The sequence below is a fragment of the Cololabis saira genome, chromosome 14 (assembly GCF_033807715.1).
Source record: "Cololabis saira isolate AMF1-May2022 chromosome 14, fColSai1.1, whole genome shotgun sequence".
In the NCBI taxonomy this organism is placed as follows: domain Eukaryota; kingdom Metazoa; phylum Chordata; class Actinopteri; order Beloniformes; family Belonidae; genus Cololabis; species Cololabis saira.
In genome coordinates, this window is record NC_084600.1 from 1,088,939 (window position 1) to 1,111,347 (window position 22,409).

General features: G+C 42.2%; 1 protein-coding gene across 3 annotated transcripts in view; it reads right to left on the reverse strand.

The window, feature by feature from the left end:
- Positions 1 to 22,409, reverse strand: part of LOC133459444 (serine/threonine-protein kinase DCLK1-like) — an 80,729-nt gene that overhangs the window by 10,845 nt on the left and 47,475 nt on the right. For all 3 annotated transcript variants that reach the window (XM_061739368.1, XM_061739369.1, XM_061739367.1), the window contains 4 exons: positions 18,841 to 18,932; positions 3,890 to 3,971; positions 2,522 to 2,694; positions 1,121 to 1,240 (listed from right to left, as the gene is read on the reverse strand). In XM_061739368.1, coding sequence (XP_061595352.1) covers positions 1,121 to 1,240; positions 2,522 to 2,694; positions 3,890 to 3,971; positions 18,841 to 18,932 — 467 coding nt within the window. The remainder of the gene's footprint in view (positions 1 to 1,120; positions 1,241 to 2,521; positions 2,695 to 3,889; positions 3,972 to 18,840; positions 18,933 to 22,409) is intronic.

Below are 22,409 nucleotides of genomic sequence, written 5' to 3' on the forward strand. Positions count from 1 at the left end.
TATTAATGTCCATGGACCACTGGTTCTTGGTAACTGTACCAAATATTAATGTCCATGGACCACTGGTTCTTGGTAACTGTACCAAATATTAATGTCCATGCACCACTGGTTCTTGGAGTAACTGTACGGGTCACTGTCAAGTCCAACTGCCTTTAATTTAAGCCGATAATCAGCTGTTATCCCGTCTTCTCCACTAGTTGCAGCTGTTTTTGCCACTCAGTGCAGTACGGGGGTGTGGTCCAGTGGGAAAGTCACGTCAATGCAGACCCTCTATTGAATTGAATTGAATTGAATTGGGTGCAGGCCTGAGTTATGGACAGGTGGGCATATTGAATATTGGGCTCCTCACAACAGCGTATGTGGGCATACATCAGGACACAAAGCTGGGAGATTTCAGAGAATTACAAGTCCCACCATCCCAAAATTAAAATGGCGAGATGGTCAACCAAAAATGTTTGGAATCAGTGTGTCTCCCTTTCTAAGTTTCCACCTCATTCATCCACAGGCCTCTCTTCATCCTCCTACTTTGGACTCTCACACATACGCACAGTTCTCCCACAGACTGCCTCTCATCTATATTCTGTAGTACTCTACACCACAGCCCGAACAGATGGATCACATTTCTGGCTCCTGAATTATGCACAAACATTTCTTGACTCAGATAGCGAGGGAGAGAGAGAATAAAGAATGTGAACACACGAGCGCCCGGGGCTGCAGATAGGTCCTCTACAGCCCATACGGTGTGACTTCGTCATCTGCTGCACTGGTGGATTGTTGCTCCTCCGACGCGTCACCGTTCCTGCCTCTCTGCTGCTCTCGGTCACACTCCACTTGGAGATCATAATCACCGGCATGTGCGAGAGAATATCTCTCATCTCAGGTTTTTACGGTCTTTAAGGCTTAAGGTTTTTCTCCCACTAGGATTGTTTTTACCTGCCATTGTTTATGTACTAATTGCTCGGGGGTTTATGTTCTGGGTCTCTGGAAAGATCCTAGAGACAACTTCTGTTGTAATAGACGCTATATAAATAATAAAAAAAAAAAACTCAGCTATTGTGAACCAGGGCAGATGGCGAATTGCACATAAGATCAAACGTGAAGGTGCAGGAGGGAAACACACCTTGACCAGCTCCATGAGCAGGTAAAGCTCGTTGTAAGTGTCCACCTCCTCGATGAGTAAGACGATATTTGGATGTTTGACCCGGCGCAGGATGGCGACCTCATTCTGGATCATGTGCTCCTAGGAAGATTAAAATCATTTTACAGCCCAATGAAACGTTTATATACATGTATATGTATATATATTTATATATAAAACCTTTATTTAACCAGGAAAAAAGTCTCGTTGAGATTAAGGCTGCTTTCAGACCTGTGGCCCGTTTGTTTTGTTCCGATTCAGGGGCTAAATCGATACAGTTGTTTCATTTTTCGTTCGTGGTGTTTGTGTTCACAAGGCAACCGTCTGTAGCGGTTCAAAGCTGTTAACAAATGCCATGAACCAACCAACTGTTCTCATTCTCATTGGTCAGAAATGAACGCGGAAGGAGTTTCCTCTTCCGTACCCCGGGAAAAACAACAATGGTTATAACCCCTTTCACAGAGAGGGGCAAAGCGCAGGCCGCCGCCGGCTTTCCCATTTATTGTGTATGTGCTACCGCGGCGCAGGAGCGGACCGCTCTGCTGCCGAGCTCAGCGGCACCTGCCGTGGCGTTTGCGCCGCGCCTGCCTGCCCGAATTGAATATCTTTTAATTTCACCGTGCCGCGCTGTGACGACATCTCGGCGCGTCCAATAGGAGAGAAAGGAGAAGAGAGAAAGTTGTGTCCAATAGGAGAGAAGAGGGTGGAGGCTGCACCGACTCTTCTCCTTGCGCCGCGGTCGCACATACACATGAATGGAGTTGTGTCGGTTGCTGTGTGGATTCTGTTCTCACTACAAACAAACCGCTCCAGGTCTGGAATGGAAGTGAGCCGAGACCACCTCTCCTAGGAGATCTCGGCTCGCTTGTTTTGTCCCGCATCCGAGCACGATTGCTGTGTTCACATATATCAAACTAACCGATCTTTAGGGGGAAACGCTCCCTGTTTCGGAACAATTGCAAACGGGACAGGTGTGAAAGCACCCTAAAAAACTCTTTTACAAGAGAGTCCTGGCCAAGACAGGCACCAGCACAAACGCAAAGTTGCACAAACCAACAATAACAAAACAGTTAAAAACAAATCAGAAATACAAATCACAAACAAAATCAGCAGTCGAAACATCTACAGCCAGTTGTACTTGCTTCCAAGTCTTTCAGAACAACCTTAAAATCAAAAACAATCTCAGCCTGCAGACACGTGGAGATACTATGTACTCTCTTATGTCTGGCACCAATAAAATATGGCTTCCTTGAACTTTAAACTTGGTTGATTTGAATGTTCATACGAAAAAAAACAACTACTTCCCACAACAACGGTGTACAATGCTAGAAGAAATCCCACATTCAAAGGCTTTTCTCCCCCCGGGCGGGGATATTTGCCTACCTTGCCTCTGCACTTGCCCTTGTTGATGATCTTCAGAGCGTACTCCCGTCCCGTGGAGAGCTCCACACATTCCCGGACCACAGCAAAGTTCCCATCGCCTAAAATCCGGCCCACCTTGTAGCGGTCTGAGATGTAGGATGGCACCGCTGGAACCTCGTCCACCAGAACCTCGGCTGCAAGGGAGAAGCAGGCGCTTGAGAGGAGCTGAGGGCCCAATCTGAACCAGTTTATGCTTAATCACCTCACTGTTCGCCATTCCTGAGGAGCACGACAGGCTGTCCCTGGTTACTAGATTTAAACACTAGCATACATCTAACATAAAGGTGGTATGGGTAGCACTTTATAATAACTACACACTATTAAGCATTAGTTAAGCATCAGTAAAGCATCAGAAACATGCTTAATTGATCATGAATTGATCATGAATTCATCATTAGTAAAACATTATTTATACATTACTAAGCATTAATAAAAACAGTTATAAACCTTACAACTATACACTATTAATTGATCATGAATTTATCATTTGTATAGCTGGATTCTCATACTTTGTAAATGATAGGTTCACCATTTATTAAGTATTATATGTCTGTTAATGGTTCATAAGATCGTGTGTATGCGTACATTTGTACATGGGAAGAGTGTTAATACATGTTTTATAGTTGTAAGGTTTATAACTGTTTATTAATGCTTAGTAATGTATGAATAATGCTTTACTAATGATGAATTAATGATCAATTAAGCATTTACTGATGCTTAACTAATGCTTAATAGTGTGTAGTTATTATAAAGTGCTACCGTGGTATGAATAACAATCTGTATAACTATTTAAAAAAGATCAATTTAAACTATCATTTTAACTCAGTTTCTGGGCACAGAAGGGGTGTTGCATCCCACATTGAGGCTCTGCAGAGTCAGTGGTAATCAATCTGGAGACTCTGGTAAATCAAAATGCAAATATATGCAATGAATGTTATTCACAAACACATGCAGAACATTTGAAATGGTTCTCTGGGCTCTCGGTGTTAATGGAATCAAAGAGGACACTGTGTGATGAGATGAAGGAAACCTGATCCCATTTAAACCAGATTGATGCTGCAGCTCAGTATCTGTTAGCCTCCAGATCGAGACCAACTCACAACCAACCAGCTTTCATCACATTTATAACCACAGAAGTGTTTTGCGGGCAGGGGGAGAGGGCACCAGAGAGAGGGAGGAGTGTAAAAAAACTGTGTCTGGAGAACAGAGGGTGGCCGGAGATGCATTAAAGGTCATGGCATGATTCAGACATGGGTGATATTTGCAAGTACGAGGCCGTTGCTCACCAGGGGAGAGATGGAACAGTTTTGCAACATAAATTTTCCTCACCCTCCGTGACGAGTCGGTCCCCATCATCCACGGGGCTGGGAACTGGAGCGGAAGACAGAGAGCTGGAAGAACCCTGGGACTCCTGCAGAGAGGAAGGGGTGTGCAGACAGCAGGGTTGCAACATGATCATTCATTTCTACAGTCAAAAATACATTTAACTGGATAATACCATCTGCAACAATCCATCTCTTGAACTCATAGAGTGGGGGCGGGGGGCCTGGGAACACAGCTCCCGAGGCTCCAGCCTATATCTACCGCGAAGCTATATTTGAGACTAACTATTATAGTTTTGTTCTATAGCTGCAACTATGACTACTGACTCTAACACACTAGAGTTTACACTACCTAGAGATTTACCAACACCAGCTAGAGGTTTACTAAACACTAACTATAGGCTTTACTAAACAGAAAGGTTTTAAGTTTAGTTTTAAAGGTGGAGGTGGTGTCAGCCTCCTTAACCCAGATTGGAAGTTGGTTCCAAAGTAATGGTGCCTGATAGCAGAACGCCCGCCCTCCAAATCTACATTTAGATACTCTAGGAACTACGAGTAAACCTGCACCCTGGGAGTGGAGAGCTCTGCCAGGAACATAAGGCACTATCAAATCTTGTAAATACTGCGGAGCTAAGCCGTTTTGGGCTTTATATGCAAGTAATACAATTTTAAATTGAATTCTGAATTTTACAGAAGTTGTCTCTGTCCATGTTGGACACGTGACCTCATCCAAATTTTATTTTTTTATTTTATTCTTGATTTCATTCATTAAGAGAAAAACAAAACAGTTCAATATAATTACAAAAAATCTCTTTCCTTGAATGAAAGGGAACAGAAAGAAGACTAAGCTTATTTTATCTGTCCCTTTTTCCTTAGAAATCAAATTTCAATTAAAGGAGCATGAGGCTCCTTTTAAGATATGAGACTCTCTAGCGCCACCCTTCGCCACGACGGCCGTCGGGGGTACTGCAGCCAACAGTGAAGCCGGCACGGGAGAACGGGGAGAACGTGCATGCAGCGTCATGTGACGTCACATCCGCAGCCCAGCGCGGGAAATTCCGGCCTGGAATTGCAGCACATTTTGCAGCACACAGCCTGTTCAAGGCAAAGGAGAGATACACTAGAGGGCTCATTCTTTTGGGTTTGGAACGCTTCATCTGACATTATTACTAGAAAACTTAAAACGTATACAAATTTTTTTCATACATCCTGCGTCAAACCTGCCTCATGCTCCTTTAATGTAATAATAAGAAAAAAACCAAAACACATTACACTTTCCAATAAATAATTCAATTCTATTTCAATTCAATTTTATTTGTATAGTGTCTATTACAACAGAAGTTGTCTCTAGGCGCTTTCCAGAGACCCAGAACATAACCTCATCTAAATAATCCCCTCTCCGCTCTTCACATGAACCCAGTCCCCTCCCTCCACTCCTCACTAATGCCTTTGGTAAAACTCGGGAAACTCAAGTGTTGGAAGCGCTACTAAGGCCAATTCCAGCGGCTAGGAAGTAGGAGGTCATTACAGTAAAGGAGGGGGGCTGAGCTGAGGCGTCTGCTTCCATCCAAAGACAAAAACCCCAACCAATTACACCTTCCACCTTCTACAGTAGCCTTGTGTGTGGTTGTCATGGCAGCAGCAGGGATGGAGAACCCAGGTGCAGCCAGGAGTGTAACTGAGCCCGTACCCCTGTCATACAGTATGTCTGTTTATTGTTCTTCTCCAGCCCTGCTCACCTTTGTCGTCTCCTCTCCTGCAAACACCAGTCATGGCTTCAGATGCTTTCACGTGGAAAAAATGTTTATGCTTCCTTCGGAGCATACTGTATATGATTCTTTCCATGTTTTCCTCATTGTCTACCATCTGTTCACATCTTCACACTCAGCCTTGAGGACGTTTTTGCCTTGTTTCCGGTGCCTGAATGATTTCCCCTGGTGCGACTGGAGTACCGGTGACGGGAATGGGCATCGCTCTTCTCTCTCCCGTGGCCGACTTAAGCAACTAGGCCTGTGTTGAAAAAAATCGACTTTCCGATTTTAAAATCGATTCTCATATTAATTCCTAAAAATCGATTTGTACGTAAAGATCGATTTTTTTTTTCATCATTACATTACAACTTTTGGTATTTTTTTGTTTATGCTCAAAAAAGGAATGTTTTGTTGGACACGAGAATAACTGGTGCCATGTTTTTGCCTTTAAATATGTTTAAAGGTATGAAAACATTAAAGTTTTCAGTTATAATTGCATAAATTGTCAAGGTTGACATTCCCCCCAGCCTTCAGTTTCTGTTTTGCCCCGCCTGTGTCCCATCTGCCCTGATTGTGTCTGCACCTGTGTCTCGTCATGTCTCGTTATCCCCTCAGTATATCTTGTCTTGTCATTCCTTTGTTCCCTGTCGGACCGTACTGTTCCCTCCTCCATGTCTCCTCATAGTTTTTGTCCTGATCCTGGTTTTTGTTGATCCTGCTCTGCAGCGCCTTGTTTTTGCGTTTTTGTAAATAAACCCTTTTTTGTTGCAACTCCTGCTCTCCTGCACTTGGGTCCTCAGCAAACCAACCATGACATAAATTGTCTATATTTCATTACTTTATATACTGTTCTTGGGGTTACATTTGCATAAAATGCTAAAAACCAAATTCTCAAAAATTAAAAACCGAAATAGACCAAAAATGGAAAAAATTTAAACGGAATGTGGGAAAAAATAAAAGCGATTTCATACGCATCTGTTTGCTGCCCTGGATCTCTTTGGTAATTCTGACCCACACGATGTTTCCTAAAGCAGTTCTATCAGCATTCTGGGAGGTGATTGGTCCTTACAGCATCATTAACAGCAATACTTGCTGTTGAATCTCAATAGAATACTAGTATTAATATGTTGCATAACTACAGTCATATGTAATTCATGCAACAGCTCAAAAAACAGTTTTAATAACACTAACCCAAATTTATATCGGAATTGAATCGAATGAGATTGAATCAAATCTTGATAATCGATTCTGAATCTTACGAATCGGAATCGAATCGATTCTTGACATTTGAATCGATGCCCAGCCCTATAAGTGATGTAGGTTTGCTCCATAAAGGTCTGTACTATGTTGACATGCATCTTTTGATGCATCTTCTTCAATTCACAACACACTATTTCACAACTATTTCCCCATTCTTAAGATCTAAGACGTGTTTAACAAATAAATACATGTTAAGGCTGAGATAAGCCAGCAAACATTGCACACGTTTAGTTTTGACATCCAAGTATTTTACTCGATGCATTTTTCCATCAGTATGAGCAGCAGTTTACGTCACATGCCAGACAGATGGGTGTTATGAGGAGAGACATCCCTGACTGTCGTGTGCTGCAGAGAGCCGGCTGTCATGACTGGGGGGGGTGAAGGCTTATTTACTGTACTGTAATGGCTGAGATCGAAAAATGATTTCCAGAAGTGATTTGTTCCGAGTCGATGTCAGGACTTTTACTCATCCCTGCTGGGGTGACCTGAAAAGCACTTAGCTGGATGTGGCTGTGAGTCAGACCGAGACTGGTTTATGTAATGTTGTGTTTGGTCTGGCACTCATCCCACTCTCCCCACCTAAAACCCGTAGAGCACTCCGGTGCCGTCTCTCAAAAACATCCTCCTTGTGCTGCTTCACTCTCTCCATCCGAAGCACGTGTATAATTCTGCCGAGTCCTAACCGTACACCCAGACCTGTCCTCCACCGGCCGCCTCACTTTGAACTCGTCTCTCTTTCTCTCTCTTCCTGCCACAGAGGGAAACATAATACTGTTGCTATGGAAACTGCTCACAGAGAAGAGAACAGCAGCTTATGAGACTTCCAGTGTTGAGAGAGAAGCCTATAAAAGGACATTTCCTGTGTGTGTGTGTGTGTGTGTGCGTGAAAGGGGGGGTCAACATTTGAACATTTTGTCCATCTTTCCGGTGTGGACTCCCGTGAAACAGATGGAGTGACAGACAGAGCCAGCGCCAGAGAGGCCTGGGAGGAGTGAGAGGACTCGGGGAACACTTGTTCTGGTCTGGTTCATGTGTTTCTGTTGCCGTTCGTTCTTTCTGCTCAACAATACGACGTGCACTATTCCTGGCTCCACATCTCCAACACCTTTGCTCAAACAATGAGTCACACCGCTAACAAACACGATGACGAACCTTTTACATCAGGGCTGGAGCTAGCAGGGCTTTTAAACACTCAGCAGCTGAAACACCGAGGCTTACGAATGCTGCTCGTGGAGGGCATAAATGTGGAGAACCATCACAGAGGCAGATGTGTTGCAGCTGAAATAATGATTTGTTCTGTCGTGGAAAAGCAGGTCTACCGGCTGTAGAGCTGGAGATCAAAGATGCAGCACACGTTTACATAACCAACTCAAGGATGGATCTAGGCTTTTCTTCCACGCTGCTCTTGGAATTTGATTACAGTCTGAAGACTTGTTGCTCTCCATCCTTCCAGCTGAGAGTTGCTAGGGTTTTATGAAATTGTTAAAAGTATGAGGGTTTTTTTTCTATAAGATTGTACACTGATGGTTGCTCTCAGTGCAGAACCAGCTCCTGTTTTTATGAGCAGACTGATTATCTGCAGTACTGGAGTTGAGGGGGGATGAGGGGGGATGGATCATCCCCCCTGTAAAACTACCATCCCTCCTTTCCATCCCTTATGTCATTTCATCAATGAATGTGGTTTTACTGCTATTTCAACATTTAGAGTCATCACCAGAAAAATAACACCAGAAAAATAACTTATTTGACAATTTTCACCTGTTTCAAGTAAATTTTCACTTGAAATAAGTAGGAAAATCTGCCAGTGGGACAAGATTTATCTTCTCATTACAAGCAAAAAAATCTTGTTCCACTGGCAGATTTTTCTACTTATTTCAAGTGAAAATCTACTTGAAACAGGTGAAAATTGTTGTTTTTAGTCTTGTTTTAAGTCTAATGAGATTTTTTTATTAAAATTAGACATTTTAACTAGAAATAAGACAAATATTCTTGTTAAGATTTAGAGTTTTTGCAGTGATCCATGTTACTTATCCTCTGAAGGACAGAGTCATATTGATAAGTTCAGAAAAGTGTTTTTTATTGTTGTGTTTTGATGTATTTGATGTAAGCCCAGTGGATATTTAAAGCTTACAGAAGGCTGCATTTAACTGCTGCTATGTCATTCCTGCAGTATTTCTGCAGGTGTTTTGGTCACTGCTATTATTTGTAATATATTATATTATTTCTAATCAGCACAAATTATCCGTCCCCATATGATAAAATCCACCATCCCCCCTGATTCTTTTTTACAACTTGAGTACTGATTATCTGAGTTCTTCTTTAGATGAGGACGGTGAAGAGGAACGGATGTTCAAGATTGATGGGTCCTATCATGTTTTTCTCTGGGTTTTGGTTGTAGATCTTTGCTGGGCTGGCATGTCAGATTAGAGATAGACAACAGAAAATAAACGGCTGAAAGTGTGACATGTTTCCCAGATAAGGTTCAACAGATAAGGTTCAACATCGGCTCCTACAACGTACAAAACCCCTCCCTTTTCAGTATAAATATGACTGGATTGATGACCACAGTGTGCATTTCTCTCCTTCCTCTGTGGTTTGAGAAAAGTGAACCTCCGATATAATAAAAGCTTGTATTAACTTTGATTCTGTTCCCTGCTTTTCTCACGGTGCACCAGACAAAAGAACACGAGGATCTTTCAGAGTCAAACCTCCTCTCAGACGGCTTTTCCTGTCACTTTCACTGTCAGACAGTGTACCTTTGTGTTGATTTACAGGCCCACAAATGTGAGAGATAACATTTCTGGGTTCTTCTTTTGTCGTCTAAACAGACAGAAAACATAATGTACTTGACTGGCAGAGATCAAAACTCTGGTTCTGCTCTGCCAGTTGGAAACAGCGAAGCTTTCTAATCGCTTTTTCTCATGGACTGCAATCCCAGGAAGTCAGGGAAACGTGATTAAAAGCTACAGGGAAAATTAAATAAAAAAAGCACTGGGAGGGAGACTTGAGCTGCTCCACCCAACGAAGAAAAAAGGAAAGAAAAAAATCTCCTGAGCAGAAGGAAAAAAGAAGATTTGCAATTTGTTGGAATGACTTTGTGAGAGGATTTTTGTTAAGGCCAATAACGATGAATATCCACATAGTTTTAAGTGCTTCAATCTAACCAAACAGCAAGTGACGGTAAGGAGAGGAGAAAAGACGTTGTTTAACTAAAAAAAAATTATTGAAAAAGAGAGAAATGTTGATAAATGTGAGGCTCATCTGAACTTATCATCCTCAGGAAGCATAAGGTGTGTGAGAAGAAAGACCAGGAAATGAAAATGAAATGATAATGAATTTAATGACTTCAACAAATGGAAATGAATACATGTAAAATGGAAATGAATACATGTAACAAAGAAACCACGTACAAACAAATGAGCCAAGAAGGGCTGGCGGCCTCACACCGCAATGTTCTTACTTCAGGAAATGTTCTGAATTCCTCAACAAAAGTATGATTTGGATTTGACATGCAGAATTTGAGTGAATGAGACGATCACAACAATATTGAAGCTTTAAAATTATACATATATGTTCTCTTTGTGTGGCGCAGCCAGTCTTTTTGGCAGTTGTGAAAACAAAAATGAACAAAGCACCTAATGAAATCAACACAACAAAAAAATTAAGGAATAATACAGACAAAATAAACAATTACAGTATTTAAATAACAACACAATCACATGGATGACTGAGACAGAATGTTAAAATAGCATAATGCAGAACAATTTCTCATGTGGTTCTCTCTCTCTCTCACACGCACAGACGCACACACACACACACACACACACGCACACGCACACGCACGCACGCACGCACGCACGCACGCACGCACGCACGCACGCACGCACGCACGCACGCACACACACACACACACACACACACATATAAATAATACCATAGTGAATCATCCACAATGAAAAGGATAAGAAAGAGAAATGGAGCATGCAATTCAATGGATTTCATACATGACAGACTACAGAGAGAGAGGACGGTGGCAAAACATAAACATGGACTAAAATTAGCATTCACCCCCTTCATGTGCAACAACCTCTGGATCAAGACCTGGGGCCGGATTCACAAAACATTCTTAAGAAAAAAAATGTTCTTAAGTGTCATTTTTTTCTTAAGTTCAGTCTTAAGAAGAAAAAAGAGAAGAAGTCATATTCTCCAAAAAGTTCAAGTATTTTCTCAACTTTCTTCTTAAGAAAGAAACTTAAGAATAAATGGTATTCTCGAAATAAAAGTTCTCAAATTTGTTCTTGACTTTTTTCTTAACTTTAAGACAACCTTGACCTGTCTTAAAATTTCTTCTGTGAAAAGGTAAAACTCTAATATCACCTTTTTCAACACATTTTAGACAAGTTTAGACTAGTAGGTCATAGTTTGAGGATATACTTTGTAATTAATTACACAAAGAGCCTGTTAACTGTTTGTTAGCATGTTAGTTAGCGTGGTAGTTAATTATTATTAATTTTCCCCAATAGTATTTTTTCACACATTAATCTCATCCACCATAACCTTGAAAAGTTCCTGCATCTCTTTTTCTCCTTCTCCATGTTTAGTGAGTGACTGACGGTTAAGACGCAAACTACCTGTATATATAATATATTTATATATAAATGTTGTTTGTTGGTGCGTGCAATGCAATTACATATTTTAAGAAGTTGTTAAGGAGGAAAAATAAGAAATTCGTAAGAAATGACAGTTCTTAAGACGGTTCTTAAGAAAATATTGGTGAATCTGGCCTTTTGTCCTTTTGTCCTGACTTCAGTCTTTATTGTCTTTTTGTAATAAGTTATTTATGTGCTTGTGTTTTCTACAGGGTTGCAACCAGAATAGTGGAACGAGACGTCAAAGGGAGAGCTAGAGGCCAAACTGTGGGGAAAAATGGGCTGCTCTTTGTGGAGCAGGCGGCCTTGAAAGGACAATGAGTGGTGGACGATGGCGAGATGAGGACGCCGTGAACGCTGACTCCTCTCTCATGCTCCTGCTGCTAACGCTCAGGAAAATGGGTCACGGAGCGGCACGCGGTGTTTAAGTTATAAATGTTTAAGCACCATCAGCTGATTTCACGCTTTAAAAGGGAGGTGAGAAAAGTGTAAGCCATTCTCTGTGCAGTTTCTAAAAGCCATGTGCACGTCTGCAAAGCGGGAAGGAAGAGCACTGGTGTGTTCATTGGGGAGTCTCTGAGAGCATGTGGCTGCTTCATAAAGTCCCTTTTCTACTTGTATTTTGTGGGAAACTTCAGTTATTTTGTTTCCTCTTTGATAAAAAAGAACTAGTCTGGTTCCTCTCGACAATAGAGGGTCTGCATTGACGTCACTTCCCCACTGGACCAGCCCCCTTACTCACACTGAGTGGAAAAAACACCTCCAACTAGTGGAGAAGACGGGATAACAGCCGATTATCGGCTTAAATTCAAGTCTTAACTTGATAGTGACCCGTACAGTTACCCCAAGAACCAGTGGTCGATGGACATTAATATTTGGTACAGTTACCAAGAACCAGTGGTCCATGGACATTAATATTTGGCCACCAATCCAGTTTCCTGATATTTATATGTACTTAATTTCTACACCGGGGAAATACACGAAGCAAAGCTTGAAGGCAGAGAAAAGTCTTGACGCTTGGTCCGACTTCAAGGTAGGATTTGTTGTAGAAATTAAAGTGATGAGGACACTGAACTTTATGATTTGACCGTTTAACGTTAGCTACCCAAAAATCCAACATTACCTGATACAAAATGGGAACCACAAATCCACGTTTCGATGCCTGGAATCCAGTTGTTTCTGCAAATTGCAGAGATGCATTTGTCTCTCTTAAGCTTATTTTTCAGCAGTTTGTAAAACGATAACTCTGATTTCTTGCATAATCTATGAGTACAGTCGATCGCACAACAGCTCTTTCCCCTTTTAGATGTTTTGTAGTTGCTCAAACGGAAAGTTTACGGTGCCACTCAGTAGGAAGGAATGGGCGATATTTTACCGTTCATGATTTACCGTCAAAAAAATTCCCCACGGTAAGAATTTGTCATCTCGCGGTAAAAGCGATAAATTCCCGTTGATGACGTTTTTGTGTAAAGCTGATTTATGGTTCTGCGTTAAATCCACGCAGAAGGAAGGAAGGAAATGAGCCAGAAAGAAAGAAAGAAATGAGCCTGAACGAAAAAGAAAGATAGAAAGAAATGAGCCTGAAAGAAAGAAAGAAAGAAAGAAAGAAAGAAAGAAAGAAAGAAAGAAAGAAAGAAAGAAAGAAAGAAAGAAAGAAAGAAAGAAAGAAAGAAAGAAAGAAAGAAAGAAAGAAAGAAAGAAGGATAAATTCCCGTTGATGACGTGTAACAAACATGGCGGAAGGCAGATCTGAGAGCGAGATAGATTTGTAGTTAAAAAGATGGAGTTGTATTGGTATTTTTTTAATCGTCATTTTTATTGTTATCGGGATAAATGCCAGAAATTATCGTGATACATTTTTTAGTCCATACCGCCCATCCGTACCACTCAGTCTTTCTGCCACTCAGTGGGTGAAACCCACTGTGAAGTTGCATCTGTGACGTCATGCACATTCCCTCTATAATCCACTCCGTTGTAATTGGCTTGGTACGTTCTGTACCGGTAGAGATGTGAGTGGGAGGGAGAACCGAAACTGTTTTGTGAGTGAGAGTTTTTGCAATGTGACTGTGACTGTGGCCGGCCAGACTACGCTCACGACTCCAGCCTTTTATAACTCTACGTATCCCATAGGCCCAGATATTACATTCCAAGCTCAATAAAAAAAGAGTCAGTGCGTGGGGGTTAGGGGTTATATCGTTGGCAGGGAAGAAACACACAACAGTGGTCCAAAAGAAGCCGTCCTGGACTGGGAGACTCGATTTTAAAATAGGCTTGGAATTCATCTAAAAGTGAGATGACTGAATATACTTTGAGCCTGTGACGTTAATGCTGTTACATGTCTGGAAGCAGCGGGGGGGTCATTAGGAGCGAGTGCTGAGAGGCTTCCTCTCCTCCTTCCAGTCCAACAGCTTCAGGCTTCATGCAGGGTGTCAGCGAGTGCAAATCCTCTGCCATAAATACACTCAACTGGGGACGTGTAGAGTTATGATTTACACTGCTGTATGAGAAAACTGCACAAAGAAAGCCAATTTGTTGAGCGTGCCAAAGCACGAGCGTGTGTGTGGTGGACTTTAAAGAGGATTTAAGCTGTCGAGCTGCGTAAGGAGCACTTTACGTTTGTGGGAAATGCAGAATGTGGAGTGGCGTTCACTCAAGCACACGCCGTCGAATTTAGACAGAAAACAACTTGTTTGGTTTTTTTGGTCTTTAAATATTGATTTTTACAAACCCTGGATGTTCCTTGCTAAATGGATGTAGTGACAGCGGCCTCTTTAGGCTGACAGGTGCTGACGTTTGACTTCGCCGTGCTTTCCAGGAACATTCGAGTGGCAGCCTCGTACCGTGGTGACCTCTCTGCCTTCCCGTGCACACACACACACTCACGCACACACACACACACACTCACGCACAGACACTTCTCCCTAAGTCTATGAAACGGTGAAAGCTCGAGGGAGAACAGCAGCACCGCATACGTCTCCAGGGAATACACACTTCACCTTTACTCATTCGGAGAGGAAAGAGTTTGTAAACGTAGGCACCAAGCCATCTCCTCGCCGTTATAACGGTTACTGACAGATTACTTTACTCATTATTATCATTTATTAGAAATATGTCTATAACAAAGACTCCTCAGGTATTCTGCAGGAGCTATGTTCCAGCTCTGACTATCATAAATATCACCAGACCTGCAACTGGAGGAGATTCTGCTGCCAAATGTGAATTCTAATGCTGGTAAAAGGACTGTTGTGTCCAGGGCCATGAACTAACTGTGCAGTGTTTTTGTTTTGTTCTCTTTATCTAGCAGAAATGTAGTTGGTTTGCTTTTATTATGTTATGTTTAGTACTAGTATTATTTTAAAATGTTGGCGGACCCCAGGAAGAATAGCTGCAGTTATGTTGTAGCTAATGCACTGCAAAAACTCAAAATCTTACCAAGAATATTTGTCTTATTTCTAGATAAAATGTCTAATTTTTTGTCAAAAAATCTCATTACACTTAAAACAAGAGTCATTACCAGAAAAATAACTTGTTATTTGAAAATTTTCATCTGTTTCAAGTAAATTTTCACTTTAAATAAGTAGATAAAATCTGCCAGTGGGACAAGATTTATCTTCTCATTACAAGCAAAAAAATCTTGTTCCACTGGCAGATTTTTCTACTTATTTTAAGTGAAAATCTACTTGAAACAGGTGAAAATTGTCAAATAACAAGTTATTTTTCTGGTAATGACACTTGTTTTAAGTGTAATGAGATTTGTTTGACTAAAAATGAGACATTTTAACTAGAAATAAGACAAATATTCTTGTTAAGATTTTGAGTTTTTGCAGTGTGGGGATTCTGATCAAACAGTGAATCTCCTCACAACCCCGGGATCTCTGGTGACCCACGTCCAGGCCAGTATGTAATCTCTGTCCAACCCTGTTCCGCTCTCAGCGGCTGACGTGCGCCTGCTGCCCTGCCTGACCTTCATATCACATCCATGCAGCCGCAGCACTGATGGCTCAGGAGCCCCGGGCTCAGACTCTTCACCCTCCATTACCGCTTTGTCCAATGTGGCACAAGACTCCAACACGCAGCTGCATGTGCAGATTCTCACAATCTCCCTCACTGATGTGGCAAATGTTTACAATGGAGCAGAGTTATGGTATGATCAGCTGCTGTTGTTGACTTTTGCAGGTATTGTGACGTAGAATTGTCAAATTGGTTTGATTCACCGCACAAATTGTTACAGATTACTTTTGTAATACTGTATTTGACCTGGTCTTTGTACGTTTTGACCGTATAGAAACGTAATTCTTGTCAATAACTGCGTTTACATGCAGTCAATAACCCTTTTAAAACCCGGATATTGGCAATAACCCTAATTTGCACGGCCATGTAAACACCAATAACCCCTTTGAATAACCCGAATATGACCCCTGGGTTACTCCTTTTAAAACCTGAATATTCGGTCATATAAACGCCAAACGGAATATCCCCATCAAACGGAACAGGAATTTGTTTTCTGCACATGCTCTGTTCACAAGGAATCCTGGTCTTTTGAGTCCAGGAAGTTCTTATAAACACGGAGAAACCAAGACCAGGAGGAGACTAATCACTTCATAAATGTAATAAAGGATATGAACATTTCTGCATTTGTAGACGGTAGAAAGTACCGGGATAGAAGATTTACAAGAAGGTGAGCGAAAAGTTGCGCGAAGCAGCATTTGTTTTGGATTTGGATACAGGAAGAAGAAGCAGAAATGAGGGGAATTGCGTCATGACGTTCTCCGCGCATCGCTGGTTTGATCCAGATATCCCGAATGATTAATTACCATGTAAACTGTTTGCTCACGCATGGAAACGGAATATTCCGAATGTTGCAGTAACCAGAATATTAGCAATAACCCGAATTTTGACTGCATGTAAACGTAGTCACTGACTAAGAATGTAAGAATGAGATGTACCTGCTGTACTCTACTGCCCTTACTTTTTAACAACTTTTTTTTAATTATTTTACCTCCTTTATTATCATTTAATTTCATTTTATTTGTTATTTACTGTTTAATTGTGTCTTGCCGCTTTTAATGTTGATGTAAAGCACTTTGAATTACTTTGTGTTGAATTGTGCTATACAAATAAAGGAGGGGGGGGTTCTCTGTCTCAGCTGAGACGACCTTGTCATATTATAACAGGCAGGTTTCTTCCTACCGAAGACAGAGACTGATGGCGTGCGGCTCTGTGCCCTCCGGGCCGAGCGGAGCTTTCACGCCTGGGCTGACATTGGACAGTGCTAATGCGTTTCTGGATGTCCTTCAATATTACGTGCTTAAATCATCAAAGACGTTTTGCCTGCTTCCAGACAGCTCAAGAGACTTTCTATCAGGAATAATCCCTGCTGTAAACTATCAGAATCCCTGGGTAAAAACCAAAAAAACACAAGACACGTGCCCGCGGGGCTCGTGAGAGTGTCGGTTACGACTGCTGTTCCTACACGCGGTGTGGAAATCACGCAGCAGTCGGGTTAGACTGAAGCTGATGCTAAAAAGCTCCCCATCACCACCACCGCCACAGGCCGGATTAGCACCAACCTTGATCCTTTTTGCACATGCACGTTCACAGATGCAGCAACATCCTGCAGAGAAACTCAGGAAGCCTAAACCTGGAATTTAAAATGTTCCCTTTGAGTTGCATGCTCCAGCTTTGCACCGTAATATCTTGTCCTATACTGTAACTGACATGGTTTTGACATTATAATTTAGGTAGAGAAAACAGAGCATGATAAAGGTGTTTTGAGACCAATAACACAAAATGTAACAAAAAAGAAAAATAGCCGGAAACAAAACAAAACAAAACAACTGTACTAGCATAAAATGTGTTTCTAAACCCTCCACAGCAGCGTACATGCAACATAACGACATGAATGCAGTCACGGTCATCTTTAGATCTGATATTTGCACATTCACCTCGAACATAGGGAGGTCTCTAAAAGTCAGTGGCAGCGTCTGGGATTGCAGAGCTGCCACTTACAGGTAGAGTTCTCCGCGAGGAAACAAATGCAAAAGGGGGTCAGCATGTGCGGAAATGCAGTGGAAAGCCTTCTTAAACTATTCACATGGATCCTAATTTCAGCCTTCCACGCTTGGGAATCCCGGAGCAGCGCTGGAAGAGGTCAAAGGCCTGACCCTCCGCCCTGTTCTGAGAGGCTAAAGATGACCAGGCTTCTTCGTATGCTAGCCACTTTAAGATGTAGTGGGCCTATGCTCAGTGACGTGGTCCTTTTCCTGAGAACATAGAGGGAACCAGTTATAGGTTTAGTGTCACTAACGGCTACGGGCTCATCGTTGGTGTGCGTCTGCCTTAGGGGTGTAACAATATATCGTGCCACGTAATTTCGCGATACAAAAACGTCACGATACGTGTCGTGGAGGTGACAAACTGTATCTGATATTGGGTTATTAATATGAATATATTGTGTTTACTAGTAACTGCATCCTATTGGTGCAGTGGGATCACGTGACGACCTCGACCCGCGGACCAAAATCTGACTCCGCTCAGAAGAAACTAGTTCCGTTTTGGTCCCGATCACGGGACTCTTGGGGGTTTTGAGCTCTGAACTTTTACTTCTAAGGTGAGCATGAATCAATCTTTGTTATGATGTAAAGATTGTGTCGTGGAGGATGAAACGATACCGGGGTTCACCTTACGGCCTCAGGCTGGAGCAGGTGAAGCTCTGAGCTCTGGCACAAGATCAATAACAGTCATGTCGCATTTGGAGTTTGGGACTTTTCATAGTTTATTTATTTACTTTTATTTATTTATTTATTTATTTAATTTTAGTTGTTAAATTTCTGGAAAAGAAAAAAGTCAAGTCATACACGAGAGAAACTATTCAGTTTGTGGCTAAATATTTGTACTTGTATGAAACTGAAGATGCATAATGCAAACCTGACATTTACTTTTAGTTCAGTTTGTGGAAAATGGTTGGCCTGGCTTTCTCTTTAAAACTTAAACAGTTATAAAGCATTACAAACTTTAACAATAGGGCAACATGCACAGCATTGTTTTGTATTTTGTGTCTTTCAAATAAAAGACCATTTTTTCCAGTCACATGTTCCTCATTCAAGGTTGTTAAAAAAATACAGCTAAAATATCGTATCGTATTGTTATCGTGACCTCAATATCGTGTATCGTACCGTATCGTGAGATTAGTGTATCGTTACACCCCTAGTCTGCCTCTAGGTGTGTGTGTGTGTGTGTGTGTGTGTGTGTGTGTGTGTGTGTGTGTGTGTGTGTGTGTGTGTGTGCTGTAGTCTCACCCGGCGTCTGAGGCTGCCGGGGCTGGCCGGGGAGGGACTGGGAGATTTCCCCGAGTGAGGAGTGGACTGCTGACTGGCCGGTGTCCCATTCACTGGAGGGAGAAAAAGCAGAGAAATTGGAGCAGGGCGGATGATGAGGAGGCTGAGATTCGGAGACAAGTGTCACAAATAGAAACACACAAACGTGAACCATGTTTTTCCAGAATAGTTACATTAGCGTCTAGCAGCGGCAGTAGCAGCATCCCACACTTCCACCCTCCGCATCTCTCTACTCGCATGAATGAGGCAGAGTAGGAGACGGAGGAGGACGAGCGGGGGAGCGACAGAGGAAGAAAACGAACACCCAAATCCACTCTTTCGTTTTATTTTGGTTTAAAATTAGCCCAGATACAACCCCTGTTGCTGTGAGTGTTCCTGGAACTCCACGCTGCATGGGCTGGGGTCAACACACACCAGGCTGGCCTCATTTTTAACCACATATTCAGTGTGCTTATGACCTCAGTCGGGTCTGTTTTGCCAGCTGCAGCGCGGCACAAACACCCGGCGGCACCGTCTCATTAAATCGTGTTATTCAAACATATACAGCAGCTCAGAGGAAAGCACTCCAGAAGATCACCGGCTCATCCCTCTCTCCACACTGGAACACCTCCACCACTCCCGTCGACAAAAAAAAAGGACAAAATATAATAAAAGACACTTCACATCCCGGACACTCACTGTTTGAACTGCTGCCATCTGGGAAACGATACAGACTCATGAAAACAAGGACAAACAGACTCAAACAGCAATAACCTCTCAACAAAAACAGGAGCTAATGTGCAATAACAAAAATGATTGTATGTTGATGAAAGTTCTTGTTATGTCTGTGTGTTGATGTAGGTGTGGAGGGTGAATGTGTCTAGATATATATTTATTTCATTTTAGTTATTTTTTTTGTTATTTTATTTAATATATGATGCACTGACTGGGGAGCACTTTTAATTTCGTTGTACCTGGTGACAATGGCAATAAAGATCTATTCCTGCAGCGGACCATGAGCCCGTCTTCCGTCTGACTGAAAACCTGAGTAGAGTTTTCTCTTCTTTTCCAAATGATGGGATATAACTGCACTCCATCTAAGTGTCCAGTTGACTTTTACGAAGAACATTTACACAAGTGAACATCTAAAAAAAAAAAAGGATTTTTCCTTGATTTTTATAGATGAGACCTGATTTCCACCTGCGTTGTAGCCTAAAGAGATGCTGCTTGTGATAACACCAATGCATTTCCAGTCATCCATCTTTTTATTTACTTTGTTTTTACAGTTGAGACAGCATCCGAGTAAAAGCCGCCACTTTCCAGCGTTTTTTCTTTCATTTTACTTTTGCTTCTTTCAGCCTCAGTTTGATACAGTCTCAAGACTTTTTGTCAGTAAACCCAGTTTTATCAAATGTCTGCCAGTAAACCCTGCTGTGTCCAAATAATCCATCTTCTGAGTCTTGGTGCACACTGCAAAAACTCTAAATCTTTCCAAGAATTTGTCTTATTTCTAGTCAAAATGTCTCGTTTTTAGTCAAAAAATCTCATTACACTTAAAACAAGAGTCATTACCAGAAAAATAAAGATAAAATCTGCCAGTGGGACAAGATTTATCTTCTCATTATAAGCAAAAAAAATCTTGTTCCACTGGCAGATTTTTCTACTTATTTTAAGTGAAAATCTACTTGAAACAGGTGTAAATTGTCAAATAACAAGCTATTTTTCTGGTAATGACACTTGTTTTAAGTGTAATGAAATTTGTTTGACTAAAAATGAGACATTTTAACTAGAAATAAGACAAATATTCTTGGTAAGATTCTGAGTTTTTGCAGTGAGCAGATAAGGCATAGACTTGACTCTCTCCCAGATCAAATAACTTTCTGAATTATTCAATACAAAGGGAGGTAAAAAAAAACCAGAAGCTGCGGACGGATTCATTGATAAAACATTTAACAGCAACGTTACGACGCACACAGACGCTCCTCCTTCCAGTTACACAACGATAAACCTTAACAAAGAATATTTCACCGACTTTATAATGCCAAATCGCAAGATAAAAGCTAATTTTAGTGGCAAACGGTGAAGTCGCAGCTTGTCAAGGTCACGTTTGTGTGGAGACGGAGAAAGGAGATGGAGCGAAAACGCGCCGGAGCGTCTCCACATCCCCTCATGTGGACGCCCCGGTGTCGGTGTCGGTGTGCTGGAGGAAAACCTGGCTAAACCTGGCTAAACCTGGCTAAACCTGGGTAAACCCTGGCTGCCTGGGGCTTTTCTTTTTCCTACCTTCCACTTCCAGCATGGTTGAAGAGCACAGTGGTAATCCGAGGGAGAAGAGCAGCGGTGTGGTTGCGCTCCGCCCGACGGTGGTAGTAAAGGATGAATGGAGCAGCGCTGTACTACGGGAGGAGAGGAGGGGAGGGCGCCTGCGCACGCTGTGACGCGCAGGGACGGACGGACGCGGAGAGGCTGAAGCGTGATTTATGGTTCTGCGTTACACCGACGTAGAGCCTTCGCCGTAGGCTCTGCGTCGGTGTAACGCGGAACCATAAATCAGCCTTGAGCGAGAACTGCGTCCAGCATCTCAGCATGTGTCTTTACTGACACGCCAAGAGGCGCACGTTGGGATTTATAGTTTATAGTTCTTATAAAGAGGTAGCATATAAAAAAAAGAAAGGAAAAACAGAAAATAAAGAAAAAATTAAAGCTGCAAGCAGCGATGAACGGGCCCTCGCACCCTTGTGCACGTTCAGGCTGCAGTGGAAGCTTGTATGACTTGCATGTAGATTCTTCAGGCCTGGACATTTAGTGGATGAAACCACCCACGACTCTCTATATCAAACCATTCAAAAGTTATGGCAGAGAATAGGAACTATCAGATATCGACCAATCAGAAGAAGGGGCGGGGCTGATTTGCACCAATTAGGTGAAGTACTCAAAACCGAGTCCGATGACACCACCCACGACTCTCTATGTCAAACCATTCAAAAGTTATGGCAGAAAATAGGACCCATCAAATATGGACCAACCACATGAAGGGGGGGCGTGCTTTTTGGCATCTATCGTCGCCACGGTAACACTTTTGACTGAGAAAAGTAATGCCCATCGTCGCAGGATGGAGACGCACATTTTGATGTATAACACACTTGGGGGCACGTTACGGTTCCGGCCGTATTAATTGCTGAAGGAATGGTAAATGGTAAATGGCTTACACTTATATAGCGCTTTCCAGCTGTACTCCTACAGCCCCAAAGCGCTTTACACTGTAGACGTTCACCCACACATGCACACATTCACACACCGGTTGTCGGCGGAGCTGCCACACAACGGCGCTGGCCTGACAACCGGGAGCAACCGGGGGATTCAGTGTCTTGCCAAGGACACTTTGGTGGACACCAAAGTGGCAGAAGTGGCAGAGAATGGCATAAATTGCGCCAAAATTACACGATAAATTCAAAATGTTCAAAATGGCCGACTTCCTGTTTGGTTTCGGCCATGGCGCCAAGAGACTTTTCTTTGAGTTGCGACATGATACAGGTGTGTAGTGATTTTCG